This window comes from Bombus fervidus, chromosome 4, assembly GCF_041682495.2.
Source record: "Bombus fervidus isolate BK054 chromosome 4, iyBomFerv1, whole genome shotgun sequence".
NCBI classification, from domain to species: domain Eukaryota; kingdom Metazoa; phylum Arthropoda; class Insecta; order Hymenoptera; family Apidae; genus Bombus; species Bombus fervidus.
This window is the reverse complement of record NC_091520.1, coordinates 7237359-7252230: the sequence shown is the minus strand read 5'-3', so window position 1 is coordinate 7252230 and position 14872 is coordinate 7237359. Positions and strand designations below refer to the sequence as shown.

At 33.9% G+C, this 14872-nt stretch overlaps 3 protein-coding genes across 12 annotated transcripts in view; all 3 read left to right on the top strand.

Moving 5' to 3' along the window:
- Positions 1-4378, top strand: part of Amph (amphiphysin) — a 123412-nt gene extending 119034 nt beyond the window's left edge. The window contains exons 3-9 of one of the 4 annotated variants that reach the window (XM_072002525.2): positions 1079-1269; positions 1498-1770; positions 2278-2396; positions 2480-2523; positions 2692-2877; positions 3608-3750; positions 3900-4378. In XM_072002525.2, coding sequence (XP_071858626.1) covers positions 1079-1269; positions 1498-1770; positions 2278-2396; positions 2480-2523; positions 2692-2877; positions 3608-3750; positions 3900-3980 — 1037 coding nt within the window. In that variant the 3' untranslated portion in view covers positions 3981-4378. Of the gene's footprint in view, positions 1-1078; positions 1270-1497; positions 1771-2277; positions 2397-2479; positions 2524-2691; positions 2878-3571; positions 3751-3899 lie in introns of all 4 variants that reach the window. The other 3 variants (XM_072002524.2, XM_072002527.2, XM_072002526.2) reach the window with 3 other exon arrangements.
- Positions 4379-6502: 2124 nt separating this feature from the next.
- On the top strand, positions 6503-10547 carry LOC141445752 (uncharacterized). Its single transcript, XM_074111706.1, has 4 exons — positions 6503-8125; positions 8205-8335; positions 8406-9346; positions 9668-10547. Exons 1-3 carry the CDS (start codon positions 7869-7871, stop codon positions 8483-8485), a joined length of 468 nt encoding a protein of 155 aa, XP_073967807.1. The 5' UTR covers positions 6503-7868; the 3' UTR covers positions 8486-9346; positions 9668-10547.
- Galphaq (G protein alpha q subunit) overlaps positions 10089-14872 on the top strand; it is a 60093-nt gene continuing 55309 nt past the window's right edge. For 3 of the 7 annotated variants that reach the window (XM_072002544.2, XM_072002545.2, XM_072002547.2), the window contains exon 1: positions 10089-11867. In XM_072002544.2, coding sequence (XP_071858645.1) covers positions 11750-11867 — 118 coding nt within the window. In that variant the 5' untranslated portion in view covers positions 10089-11749. The remainder of the gene's footprint in view (positions 11868-14872) is intronic. The other 4 variants (XR_011799728.2, XM_072002542.2, XM_072002543.2 and 1 more) reach the window with 2 other exon arrangements.

Sequence of the window (14872 nt, the reverse complement as noted above, 5' to 3'; positions counted from 1 at the left end):
GAGTAACCGAAAGATCTCGCAAGGAATAATCCAATTTGACGATGGAACTGCGCGCGTCTTTTTTATGTGGTTCGAAGACTGCGCTATAAAATTCGTAAAAATAATTACATAGTTAGACAGAAGTATTTTTGATTTGATATAATAATTATATATAGATGTGAGTTCTTTGAAGGTGGAAGAAAACAGTTCTAAATTAACGTTATGCGATCCTGAGGGAGACCTGAGATCCTCGTGTTTCCAGAAATCTCTCAGATTACAGATTTCCCCCTCCAGGGTCGAAATATGCTGCTGAATTTTACAGGCGCGATACATCGATTTCTCTTAGGATATTTTGTTTCAGGAGATAGACTTCTTATTTGGACAGGGATCTTATTCTGCAAGAGATGAGAGAATTTATAATTTTGTATTATTATCTATTTTCTTTTGATATTCTCATGATATTTCATAATATTAATAATATTGAATAAATAAATAAGTGTTAATATTTGATATTTTAATATTTGAAACACATTTACACTGGAGAAATTGACAAATAGAGAATAATGCTACTTTAGGAATATTTTTAACACATGAAGGATCAAGTAATAAAGCAATGTCTAAAATTTGTGTGAAATGTCTTTCACACGATAAGTTTCACAGAATTGAGGTTAAAATATCTTTCGAGCTAATAATTTTCTGAACCAAGTACCTGTATTTGCAGAGAAGTAAAAAATGCATCGAACATTGTATAGAAAAATGTATAGTTCAAGTTAAAAAGATGAAAACGGCCTTGAAATCTTTTAAACGCCTCCGCTTTCGGATAAGACATGATGCATCCATTGGAAACCATTTGATCTTCCCTAACAAAATTTGTATAAATTTTCATATGATTTCATAGTTTCAAATAATAATTATACAAACTTAATCTTCTCCCAGAATAGTAAATCACGAAAATAAAATTTTAAAAAATGTGTCAAGAATTATCAGTATGCGCTAGTTTACTAACGAAAGAAACACAGAAATATCACTGTGCGCTACAAGCGTGACGTATCATTACTTAAATAGTGTTCTTAAAACTATTCTGTTTCTGTGTTTACAGCGGTTCAAGCAGCGTCGAAAACACTCATGGATTCCCTAAACGAGATCTACGAAAGCCAATGGACAGGACATGATCTTTTGTACGTGCAGGCTCAAAATTTAGACATGCTGTGGCAGGACTTCACCCATAAGCTTGCTGATCAGGTTCTCGTGCCTCTCAACACATATCAGAGCCAATTCCCAGAGATGAGGGTACGTATGTCTCATGCAACAGTAAATGAACATATTGTCGTACGAAAATAAATTGATATAATCGATATAACTTTGTCCGACTACGGTCTTAGAACAAGGTTAGAATTTTAAAATGAAATATCAATTGACGTGAAATGTTCTGCTCGCAATTTTTGTTTCTATCGCGCGCTATAGAAAATAATAATATGATTATAAGATGCGAATTATCATGATATATATTTGTTGCAGAAAAAAATTGACAAGCGTGGACGGAAGCTAGTAGATTATGACAGTCAAAGACATAATTTCCAATCGCTACAGTGTAATCCAAGGAAACGGGACGAGCTGAAAGTTTCTCGAGGAAAAGAGTTACTGGAGGAAGCTAAGCGTACATACGAGCAACTAAATTCCGAACTTCATGACGAGCTACCAGCTTTGTACGATTCGCGTGTTCTCTTCCTCGTTACTAATTTACAAACGCTATTCGCCGCTGAACAAGTGTTCCATACTGAAAGTGCTAAGGTATATTTAACGACCACATTCCTTTTGCATATATTTCTATGCACAAGTTGTATTTTATTTTCATCAATTTCATCAGTTTCGTTATATTAATGGTTCTGTATCTATTACGCTATACAGAGGAAAATTTACGACCAAACATATACCGATTTATTGTTACATTAATTTAGGTGGAAAAGAGATCATTTTTGTTTGCCGATTAAATATCCCTATTTATTAATTAAAAAACGTATTCTCTTGAAATTATAGAAATAATAGAAAGATTCTTTTATTGATAACTTTTATCTGGCGATGTACAAATATCTTCTTGATAATATCGTTAAAATTTACGATATTTATTCTTCTTATTGTACGATAGGTACAGACGTGAAAAGCCACTGATACAGTATTTAACATATAATATATAATATACGATATCTATTATATATAAATTTGGAATATTTGATACTTGATGATTATATGATATTTTTATGAAGTATACAATTTATATATCATACACTTATGTTCTAGGTCTATTCTGAGCTAGAAGCAATCGTCGATAAATTGGCCAACGAAAGCCAGAGAGGATCATACACGCTGAAGAAGAGTACAGAGCCACAATCTCCAAAATCGCCTAACGCCAATTCTGCGTAAGTAAACGATTGAAGACAGCAAAATATTTATTTCCACCTATACCATAAGCAATGGATTAAGCAAATTTTACTTGTTTCAGTTTAATAATCAATACACAACCAGCTCAGAACAACATTTCACCAGGTAAATACGCATACGGCATATCTACACACGTCTTTTGTGCGTTTGAATCGTTTGTTTACTAATATTGTTTGCATGAGTGTAACGTAGTTATGCCACATAAGACGTTCCCGCAGAGATAATTATGTGGCTCAATGTTTAGTTTTGAGTGAGCTTTGTTGCATGTTACAGCCGTGGATGAGTCTGCTCCAGAAGCAAGAAACACATCGCCGACTACTCAATTAAATGGCAATGCTAACAGCAATGCTAACAGCAATGCTAACAGCAATGATAATTCTCTCAATAATCAGGATGCATCTCCGCAAAACACAGTTGTGGCCTCTAAGCGAGTAGAAGAGCTGTACGATATTCCAGTTGGTAAGTATGTAACGTGGGAATAAATGTCATCGGTTACGTGCTTCTTTGCGTCTCTAAAGATGAACGTTCATACACCGATGATTGAGGCTTTTCGTCGAAATGGTTTGCGAGATAAAAATGTCTATATACAAGTAATCAAGGAATATTTTTGGAATATGTTACTAAACTAATCTTGACTAAGTCTGCATTGTCTACAGTACAATTTGGAGAGTGTTTTATACATGTTCGGTTAAAAGCTATATAAAAAAAAGCTATATATTGCCTAAATATAACGATATATTGTATAATGTATGTATAAATATTCTTTAGCGTGTATTTTATAATTTTTCGATACGTACTTGCACAAGCACGTATTTATAAGATGCATATACTTTATAAGTAAGAGTTAAGATTCGTTCGAGTCAAAAGATAACACAATTTTCCAAATTATATGTTAAAGTAATATGTAACAAGTGTACATGTAAAATTGTCCTACTGTGTTGATAGAAGTATGCTGCCTGCCCATTGTGCATGGATGTTGTTGAAACGATGAAACGAAATTTATCTATTAATTCTGGCCTTGTTATGTATCAAAATTTCTCGATGGAAGATTTTAGTAATTGAATTTGGTCTTGCACATAATCAATGAAAATTAAAGTTTAAATAGAACTATATCACAGGTCCATGACTAATGAGGCGGATTCAATTATTTTAGACGTGGAATATGAAAATGGTACCAATTTCTCTCTAGGGGCAACGACTGACAACTTACCACCTGGTGTTTTGTACAGAGTCAAGGCTACTTACAAATATAGACGTGAAGACGTGGATGAATTGTCATTTGATGTCGGTGATATTATTCGTGTGGTAGAGTATGATGATCCAGAAGAACAGGTTTGTATTCTCTTAGTAATTCATTTGATATCTTTATATATACAAATGTGATACAACATAATTCTCATTATCATGTTAATGATAGTAACAATACTAACAGTAACACTGAAAATAATAAAAAGTATAACGAAACTTTTTATTACCCTTAGGAACAAGGTTGGTTAATGGGCATCAAAGAAGATACTAATGAAAAGGGTATGTTCCCAGCAAATTTCACAAAACCACTGTGAAAACTTTACTAAATTCATCTATTACACTCCAATGCTCACTGAAACGGCGTATTCTATTTTGAAAATAGTTACAATATTCAAAGTGAGAATCACACAGTCATCTGAGGTATTATACGTATGAAAGAAATAAATAATAAATACACAATGAGGGGCAATGGGAAGGGGAAAGGGGTGTGATGAGATAGTTATGCTGGAGGGTACTGTGGAAAATTAAGCACCCCAAAGTGCCTTAACCCAGCCACTGTCTGTGCCAACATTCATTGTTTGTAATATGGGATTTTTCTCCCATATCCCATGTACGAATACACATCATTAATAATCAAATGAAATATTTAAGTAATTAAATAATATATTGTAATACATCACGCAGTACTATAATATAAAACTTATATATTAAATTAATATTATTTTATGAAAGTGTACATAGAATTATACATTTTAAGAATATTTTATGGAATAACTTTGTGGCCACTGAAATTATCAGTAAGAACTAATTGTAATGTTTAAGACACCTCTATAATGCCCTCTTTTGGCAGCCAGTTATCAGACTTTAAAAATCCAATTATCTGTCTGCATTCTTATATTAAGATTTTATTTACTTTGTGACTAAAAATTAGAACTCGACCCGGATAACGGTATTAACATAGATAACATGCCAAACTTTCAACGCAATTCAATAGCATGTAACGAAATAATACAACTAATACATCCTTACTTCAATACATTGCTACATAAGAGCAAAATATTTAAATTAATGAGAGCATTAGAATAATAAAATTTTCTACATAATTCTATTGAGAGGAGTATTATAAGTTCTACTAATGACACATGTTTGAAGATTCGTTCTTAAAAATTTATTTATATTTTTTATTATATTATATATATTTGTTCTATAACTAAGTATCTTTCTCTGGTATACATACATAGAACATCGAATGGCGATGATCAATTAAATTACTATTACTGCCCTTACATCCACTGTAGGAAGAATAGAACTAGTGGTCCAAGGAAAACAATTTGTAGTGCTAATTAATACTCGTTAAATAGATTTATTAAGAAAATTTTACATCAAACTTTATGTAACAAATAGCGTTATAATAATAGATGATTACGAAGTAGTGCGAGGAGATTACTGATTTCAGCTTCCATTAAGTTGTGTGTCTTTTTATTTTACTGTATTGATCTGAGACATACAAAACACAGGAAAGTTGGATTGTTTATAAATGAAAAGTTTTATGGTTGACCGATTGATCCATTGTCACACTAATTATTAATCCCATGTACAGATTTAAACTGTGGACGAATATGTTAATGCGTCATATATTACAGGTGCATATTAAGAAAATATGTTGACCACATGTTACAATTACATAGTTATGATAATCATAATGATAGGGAACGGACGTATATTTATATTCTACGAAGAGGACCAACAGAAAAAGTAATTGAAAAGCAAAAAAATATTTAAATAATAATAATAACAAAAACAATAGCACCAGTATACTCTGTTTTTAAGTATGTATAACTAGAATCTAGTAATTTATACGGAAATTCCATATGAATTTCCAACTCATATCAAGAATATAATAAATTTAATATACAAAAAAATTGATAGCTAAACATTATAATACGACACATCATGCTTCACTTTAATATTACTCTTGCAATTATGACATAATTTGAATAAGTACACAAGTACATTCCATTCAACTACATACAAATAAATATTTAGTAAATACAATTTTTCTTTCAAGAAAAAGCAATATAAAATTTTAATATGTAATCTGTTATCATTGAAATTGTTATATTATATCACATTTAATATACGATTTAAAAGTGAAGTGTGAAAAGTGTTTGTTCTAAATTTAAATTAATCTATTTTATTCATTTTTAAGTATACTTTGCAATAATTAAAAAAGAAATATCCAAAATATGTATTGCGAACGTGCCAAAATGTTATATATGCGACTGTTAGATTAAAATTGAACGCAAATTTTGATATTACCTAGAACAGTTACGGACATTAAAAACGCGAATATTTACAGAATGTATTGAAAGCTATATGCGTTTCAGCAATAATACGAATAATACTAATTGTTCGGCAGTAGGTCTATTAATATTACTAATATGATAAATTATTTATTTCATTGGAAAATTAAACAAATGCATTTAATTAACTTAAAGAAGATAAGTGATATATTGTTCTTTTTTACTTTTCGGTAAAAACAATGTACATTACAAATTTTCCAACAATATTATACATAATGTAAATGATATATTAGTTAATTATAACGTGATATCATAAAATAATTGCACTTAATATTTTATTTTAATATACTTCTATAGAATAAGGTCATTATTACGAATAATTTCAAAGATAGATTATACAACGAAATGTGCTTGAAAGTAATAATTATGTCTACTTATCTTCTTTATGTTGTATTTATTTATTAATGTAACATAGGAGCATCAATTGTTAATATTAATTAGAATTTTGAATGCACCCAAGTAATAATATTGAGGTTTAAAATTTAGTGTAGCAGTGGAGCAATCAATTGTTATATCATTTGTCATTTTTATGTCTTGTTGTTTATTTTACTGAATCAGTTAGTCATATCTTTATAACCTTAATATAAAATATAATGCGTATATATATGTATATATATAATATATATATATACATTTATCGCTTTAATTGTCCTTTTCAATTGAAGACGATTATAATAAATGATTACTGGTTTGTAACATAAGTGTTTATGATTCAAATATGTGTTCTGTTTAATACTCAACCTTAAAATATACCTTTTCCTTATATTAATCTATTAAAATTATCTCCTGTGAAATATTAAAAATTTATATTTTTCTTTAATAAATAAATTCATGATGTAAGTAAACCATTGGATTTGAATGACAAAACTTAAAATTAAAAATGTAACTAGAACAGGAATTTATTTGAAGATAAAAGATGTCACGATTTCATGAGCAAAGATATAAACGATGGAGTGATTCTAATTTACATAAACCTTGTTTCTACTGCACACCAACATCAGAAGAAGAAGTACCTCTGTATGCATCGCAGTTGTTGCCACCTCTACTTTCAATAACACATCAATGTAAACCTTTCGAAAGAACTTCATCACATTATGGTTTATGTGATAAGCAGAATAATGGAAGAACGAAGCCTTTAAGTTTGAACGAATCACAAAATCTTAAGGCAATATTTTAGTATCTTTATTTGTAAGATAAAAAAGCTTATGATATATTAATATATATATATATTACTTATAGAAATTGAATTGTTTGAAATGCCAAGAATTTGAAAAAATACGAGGAAATTTAGAATTACATTTAGCAGAAACTCAAATAGAAGAGGCTTTAGCGGAAGATAGACAAACAGCTTTAATGCGGCATTTAAATTTAAGTATTACTGCTCTTGAAGCTCTTGCTCAGTATGGACAATCTTTGCAAGTATCTCAATTAACTGCATGTAGGGTGCTTGATATTAGTCATCTACTTGCACTTCCTCAACCTTACTCTATGAATTCTGAACCTAGTACTGTAAATTTAACAATGCATCTCCAACAGGTATAACGATTACTTCAATTATCATATATGTATGAAATAGAAAATTAAAAATTGTGATCATTATTTGATCATTATCATCCAAATGAGAGAATTTAAAGAACAATTTTTATTTTTTTTATAGTTAATATTAACTGTGTCTTAACAAAAAATATTGTATATAAATATTATGTACTTAGTACTATACATCTTTGGGTATTTCTTAATTAATCATTCATATATAATTCCATACATGTAGTTTAATTATTTTAAAAATTATAAATATGTGGTACATACTAGTTGAAAGCGCAGAAAGAAAATAAATTAATGATCCTACAAGATTTGATGGAACAGTGTTCAGAACACATAGCACTTCCAAAGCATTTTAATGATCTGATGAATAATAACTGTATAAGGAAAAAGGACTTTTACAAAGCAACAAAGAACTTCAAAAACTTTCTTAGTAATTCTATATTATCCATATCACAAATAGAGAAACTTCATCAACAATACGATACTATTCTCAGCAATTATCAACGGAGTAGATGTATGTTAGACTTGGAATTACCAAAACTGATAAACATGTATGGCATAAACAAGAGTAAATAGTTTATTAACAAAAATGTTTAAAAAAGATTCCATAAGTAGTAAACAATATTGCAGGCGTTTAATGGCACTTTGTGAAGGCTTTGAAAAAATTACGAAAGTTTTTGACAACAAGGATGGTGATAATGAAATTGTAGCGATATTTAAATTAATTGGAGAAAAACTTTATATAAAGGATTCAAATACAGGTAATAAACATATGATAAGAACATGATATAGTATTTGTGTTTGTCATAATTTTATTTTCATATTTAATAGTAGCAATATCCCATGTCCAGGATTTATCCAAACCCAAATTGTGCCAAAAATGTAAAATAAACTATGTAGACGATAAATAAATAACAAAATAGATGGCTTATTCTATCTATTGCTTTTGGTCTTCTGACTAAGAAATATATATACGTATACATTATATGTATATAATGATATAGGGAAATTGTACATTTCATGAAACCTTATATTATGACACTAATCCTATTATTATATGTATAACTGATAACTATAAATTTAAGTTATTGGATTTTAATGTTTTAAGTATTGCATTCTTTTGTATTATATACTGTATTTAATAATTTGCATTTATTTTTGTACCTCTCGTTTATTTAAATTTTGAGATTATCCACATTTCGTGAAAAAAACTTTATACAGTAATTAACTTATTCATTATTATTTTATTTAAATGATTGTTAGTTAAACAGGAAAACATTTATTTTTAATTCATAATTTTCCAGATAGAAATAAAATTAAAATATTTAAAACTTACCATTCCTAAATTGTACAATGTAGACTGTGTAGATGAATTATACCAGTTGTTAACATTTACATGGGAGCATACTGCTTTTTCTAAATAGGAACATTACTTATAACAATAAAAAGATTTGAAAGTTTTTTCATTCATTGTAAATTGAGAAAGAACAATGCAATAACTAAATAAATAAGAAGTAACAGACTATAAGATGTTAGCTTGTTGCTTATAGATAATGATAATAATATATTAAATTTGTATTTTGAACGAAACAGTATCTTACGCGCCATCTAACGTTAGAGACTTCACTTTAAGGTTATTTAAATAAAAATCTAAATTATCGGAAAGATAGAATCACATTTGATACAATATTAGTAAAAATTCATTTATTTTATATCCCATTTGTATACAAATAAGGAACACAGCTATAAATATATATAATTGTTGATATTTTGTAAGTATCTCTAAGTATCTTTTTAGCGAATAAAAATAATTAGAAAATTTGTTATATTACGAATATATACAGTTAAATACAGATAAAATATTCATACGTTTAGAATACGTTTGTGGAGTATGTACTTTATTATTCGTAGAAACTACTATATACGTTACAAAAGTCAATATCTATAAGATTCAGCTCGTATCTTATATGTATTATAAAATTATCGATGAAAGTTTCTAAATTCCGAGAACGAAACTATGCTCGATAAAAACGACGCGATTATCGGGTTAATCCACGATCGATTGCACAATAATTTCAGCGGTACGTTTTCAGTCAACAATCGAGACGTATTGTTTGGTGTACAAAGTGCATTCACACGAGATACTCTTTCACGAAAGTAAGTACATATAGCGACATGGTATACTTTTCGATGACGGGGATGAATCAATGGAAAATCGCGAGGTTCGTTTCGAATGCACCGGTGACACGAGAGGGGCCGGCGTGAAAAAACGAAAGGGCAAGAACAGTAGCAAAATATACGGGAGGAAGAAAGAAGTAAGGATTCGGGGCTGACCCGGTAGTAGAAAAGGAGAAGAGGCGGCGTGATAAAGAGGGAATAAGATAGAGAGAGGGAGTGCGCGCGTGATCTCTCGGTGGCCGTGCCGCTACGAATCGTCAGAATCGGTCGGTTGTACAGAGACGAGTATAACCTATATCCTGAACGCCGCGGCGCTGTTCCATTCTCCGTGCCTCCTCCCTGGCGGATGGCGACCGCACCTCCTCCTTCTCGTCGATTTTAATCTCGTTAGCGAACACGTGCGCGCCCCGCGCCTACAGACCGCTATACGACGACCTACCGTATCGGGGCTTCGCCAATCTGGTTTTGTCTAACAGGATTCTCGAGCAACCGAGGGTTGATAAAAGGCTGCGTACCGAGCGGGCGCGGCGCGAATCGCAGGAGGAGTTGCTCCGCTCGAGGTGTGGGCGCTCGTGCAGCACAGGCAATAACAGCAGACGACCTCGTCATCGTCTTCTATTCTGTCGTCCTCGGTTCGTTGTTTCCGTCTACGTTACCTCTCGTAATCGCGTTCGCTCGTTTGGCATACGTTCGCGTATAGGTTGCGTGTGTGCGCGCACACGGTGCATATTCAGTGTGAATCTATCTCGTCGCGTGTGCGGTACAGAAAGAGTACCCTAAAGAGAGAGAAAGAAAGAGAGAGTGAGAGCGAGAAAGGAAGAAAAAGAAAGAGAGAGAGAGGGAGTGAGAGAGTGTGTGAATCGAAGAAAGAGAGAGAGAGATAGGGTAGGAGAACGAAACGAAATAGAGAGGGGGTGAGAGAGAGAAAGAGTGTGAGAAGGAGATAGAGCGCCGGTGGGTTACCACACCCAACCGCGCCGGGGACCGAGTGAACGAGTGAACGAGCCGTACGAGAGCTCTCTCGCGAGTAGTACGCGGGTACAGCGGGGGACCCAGGGACCGTCGGTCGAGATTCGACGGAGTACAGTCGGGACTCTCTAGATCTCGATCCAACGGACCTCGCTCTCGCGAAAATCCTCTCTCGCTCTCGTCTCACTAGAATTGTCGAAATCGCGCCGCGAGCAAAGTGCGCGCGTGTGTCTCCCCCGCTTCCTCGACGTCTCTCGCGAATGCGTTTCACGTTTCGTTGCAGCAGAACGTGCGTGCGTGAACAAAGAATAAGGAGAGAAAAGACCGAGAAGGAGGGGCACATCAAGCAAAGGAAAAGAGAATAGGAAGAGGTAGATGGGTCTCGGTTTTAGAGAGAATCGAGGAAGAGAAGGTTAAAAAAAGGAAAAGAGGCAGATAGAGAGAAGCTACCGGCCGAGGTTCGTGCGTGTGCGTACATGTGTTGATGTGTCGCTGGCGTCGTCGAGCCCTAGCAGGAGTGCTCCGTCGCCGCGTGTGCCGACGTTGTTGAGAATACGGGGATTCCGGAGACGCGTTCGTCGGATCTACGTTTACATCTAGTCGCTACCTATCTCCGTGCACGTTGTCGTCGTTGTCACCGTGGACAAGTGGTGGTGAATCGTGCTAGTGGCGATAGTAGTGGTGGTGCGGACGATCGGGAAAGGTTTGATCGGCTTGGCCAGGACGAGAGGGAAGGAAGAAGAGAAGGAAACCACGAGGACGGCGACGAGACGTCGTCGCTCGTTCGCGGTGGCAAGGCAATATCGGCCCGACGACGATACCGTGCCGTCGAGCCCGCTGCTGTCTACGACAAACCTCGCCGCCGCTCGGCAATCGCTCGCCACCACCGCAAATCGCTCGTTCCCTCTCTCCCTTCCTCCCTCCCTCTCCTCCCTCCTCCTCCTTTTCCTCCTCCTTCTCGTCCTCTTCCTCCTCATTTTTCTCCTCTCTTCCTCCTCCATCCGTCGAGGATCCTGCCGTCCTGAGCTATGGCGTGCTGCCTATCGGAAGAGGCGAGGGAGCAGAAACGAATTAATCAGGAGATCGAGCGGCAACTCCGAAAGGATAAACGAGACGCCAGGCGGGAACTTAAGCTGCTACTTTTGGGTGAGTTTAATTTTTCCTCTACGATACTTCATAATCTCTATCATTTTTATCTTTATGTATGATCGGTAACCGTAAACCGTAGCTCGTAAACCGTTCTTATCCTGCGTATTTCGGTAATTCGTCTAGCGTTCCGTATTCGATGCGTTCTCTTTTGTACGATAACTACGCCGCGTCGAACTGTGCCGCGACGTGCCGTGTCGTGTCGTGCCGTGCCGTGTCGTGCCGTGCCGTGCAGTGCCGTTCCGTTCCATTCCGGTCTGTTCTCTCTGTCGTGTTTCGATCCGTGGGTGCCGTACCGTCGATCGAATTATCGGGTGTGCCGTCTTTTTCTTTTCACCATCGATACGTTCGCGTTCACCGTGTTTCCTCGCTTCATTCACCGCTTCTCTGGCAAATGTCATGCGGTTCTCTCGGCCGGATCACCGTTCTGTCCTGCCCAAGATCGACCACCGATCGGAGAGCACGAGTGTAGTTGACCCAGTCTAGCCGGCGTGCGCTTGACAGCTCTCGACCATAGTCGCTACACGATACTCTGGGGCTTTACCGGTCGACTATTGTACGCGGTTTTTCCGAAATTGTGACAAATTTTATTTCCTTTGAATTTGCTTTATTTAACGAGTTAAGGCGTTGATTGTCACATATATGTATTTTGCCCTGGGAGTGGCGATAGATTGAAATATACCGTAACATTTCATTTTTGCAAAATATTGTATTGTACCTGCGCAGTTTTTTCTGACAATGTTATCTACATTACTTACATTGTCGACAATTTTCTATTTCATGAAATGTAATTTATTTTAGTTATTTTAAAAAGTTTAGTAAAACGTCGGTGACCAATGATCACCGACCGTGGCAGTCAATGTGTTACCGATTAAAACAGAGGAAACCGTTCCTGCTCGCTGTCGATGTCGAACTTTCGTCGCGAGCCCTCTAGGTTATCTCGCGTTGCTTAACGTTGCTGCCATTGTATATCCACGTACTTGCTTACGATCACGCACAGATTTCTCGAGCTCGGCGGCATGTAAAGAGACGCAAACGTTTTTAGAAAATTGCCAAGATATTAAAAGCTGTTTTATTATTATCGCTGCTTTGTGGGCTGCCGATTGAGCAAATCGATTTTCCCATACGAGAAATTATCGTGGATATGATTTTTATAACGTTCTCGTTGCACGCTGCGCCGCGTTGCTTTAATGAAATTATCAGATTAGCAGGAACGAAGTGGAAGTAGCAACATTTTTTTTTTACCACGATTAATTCGATGCGGTGTTTCACCGGTTATCCCCGCTATCAGTAAACGAATTCTTCCGATAGGCAGGAGGCGAACCGATTCTAAAATTAGTACAGTTATCGAGAGGTTCGTGCTGATCTTACGTGTACTCCTATATCTTATTCATCTACGCGCTTGTATAGATTTTTCACTCCATGGTAATTTCAACCTTGTTTAATCTAATGTGAAGCTTGTAATGTAATTTGTATCTTATAAATCTATCTTCTATTTCTAAGTTACATACAGTGCTGTGAAAAAGATCTCCGATGATATCAATTTTTTGTTTTATATTCCGCAAACGATGTTTGAACAAATTTTAGCTAATATTAGATATAAGATCGTGACATATATTTTTGATATTTTTGATACAGTGATACGATATTAGTTAAAATACGTTAAAACGTCGCTGTTTTGATATAACGCGAATATTTATTTCGTAAACTGTACGCCACTGTATACGAAATTTGCATCGTAAGTAATAATTCTATTGTTCTTGTTTATCTCGATGTCCATGCAATCTGAGCATGTTGGAATAGTACACGTACAGCAATCTTACACACCATTATACTATTTGTGAAAACAAGAAATGGAATTTGTAAAATGTTATCTAAATTAGATATGAGCATAGTTGAATATATCTACTATTGAATCGTCTATATTTCAAGCTCTTCGCTAGTAATTCACGAGTCACTTATACGAGCAATATTTATAATTAGTTTATATTGTATCAGACATATTTTCCAATGTGAATTACATGTAATACAGTGGCGAGCACATAAATAGGGAAAGTTCTTATATCAAATGCAGTTCACTTACGATTAGCTTGTAATTTGAGACTCGACATAAAAATTTGGAGGCTGTTCTATATTTTCAGTGCTTCAAAATACATGTATTTTTAAATTCTATATTATAGGAAGAAATAGAAATAAAACTTTTTGTAATATGAATAGTTGAATTTACAATGTAATTAATTTATACGCTCGCCATTGTATATGATGTGTTTATACGTATTTAACAGAACAAGACGAAAATGCATCAAAGAATACTCAATACTTTTTTACATATCGATATTGTGCAATGATCTAATGATTAACATACCAATACTTTTTTGTACATTAGTTTGGTCGAAATGCATGTGTCCTATGTGCATGGGTCCCATAGTATGGATAGGATGTTTATGTCCTATTTCGTTTCTTATTCTTATTTTCTAAATCAATACAAAAATGTTTAAATATGTATATATTCTATACAAAACAAAATTTAAATAAATTCTATATCCATTGGGTGCATTTTTGAATACGTACAACAAAACATTTTTTTTAATTTCAAAAATAATTTAATAGTAAAAAATAGGTAAAGCGTAATACTTAACAGGTGCAATATTTTGTTTATAATATAATATATATTAATATATTTGATATATTTTCGAGTGACGAAGAATCGCAAATTGAGATGTACAAGATATTTCACATATTTAACATGGTAATACAATTTTAATTCAATTAATGCTGATAAATACTGATTTATCATTGAAATATTTTGTTCTTTATGAGGATTCTTGTGAATTTAAATGTATATATTTAACTTTTGAATTTCTAAATACATACTCTGATGCGCTACAGAGTTTTGCGAGATGAATAGTTTTATATTTCTTGCTATTAATATATATTAGCGTATACATTTTTCGTGAATTAAATCATTTGTTTATTTTACTTCAATTTTTAATCATTTTACTTAG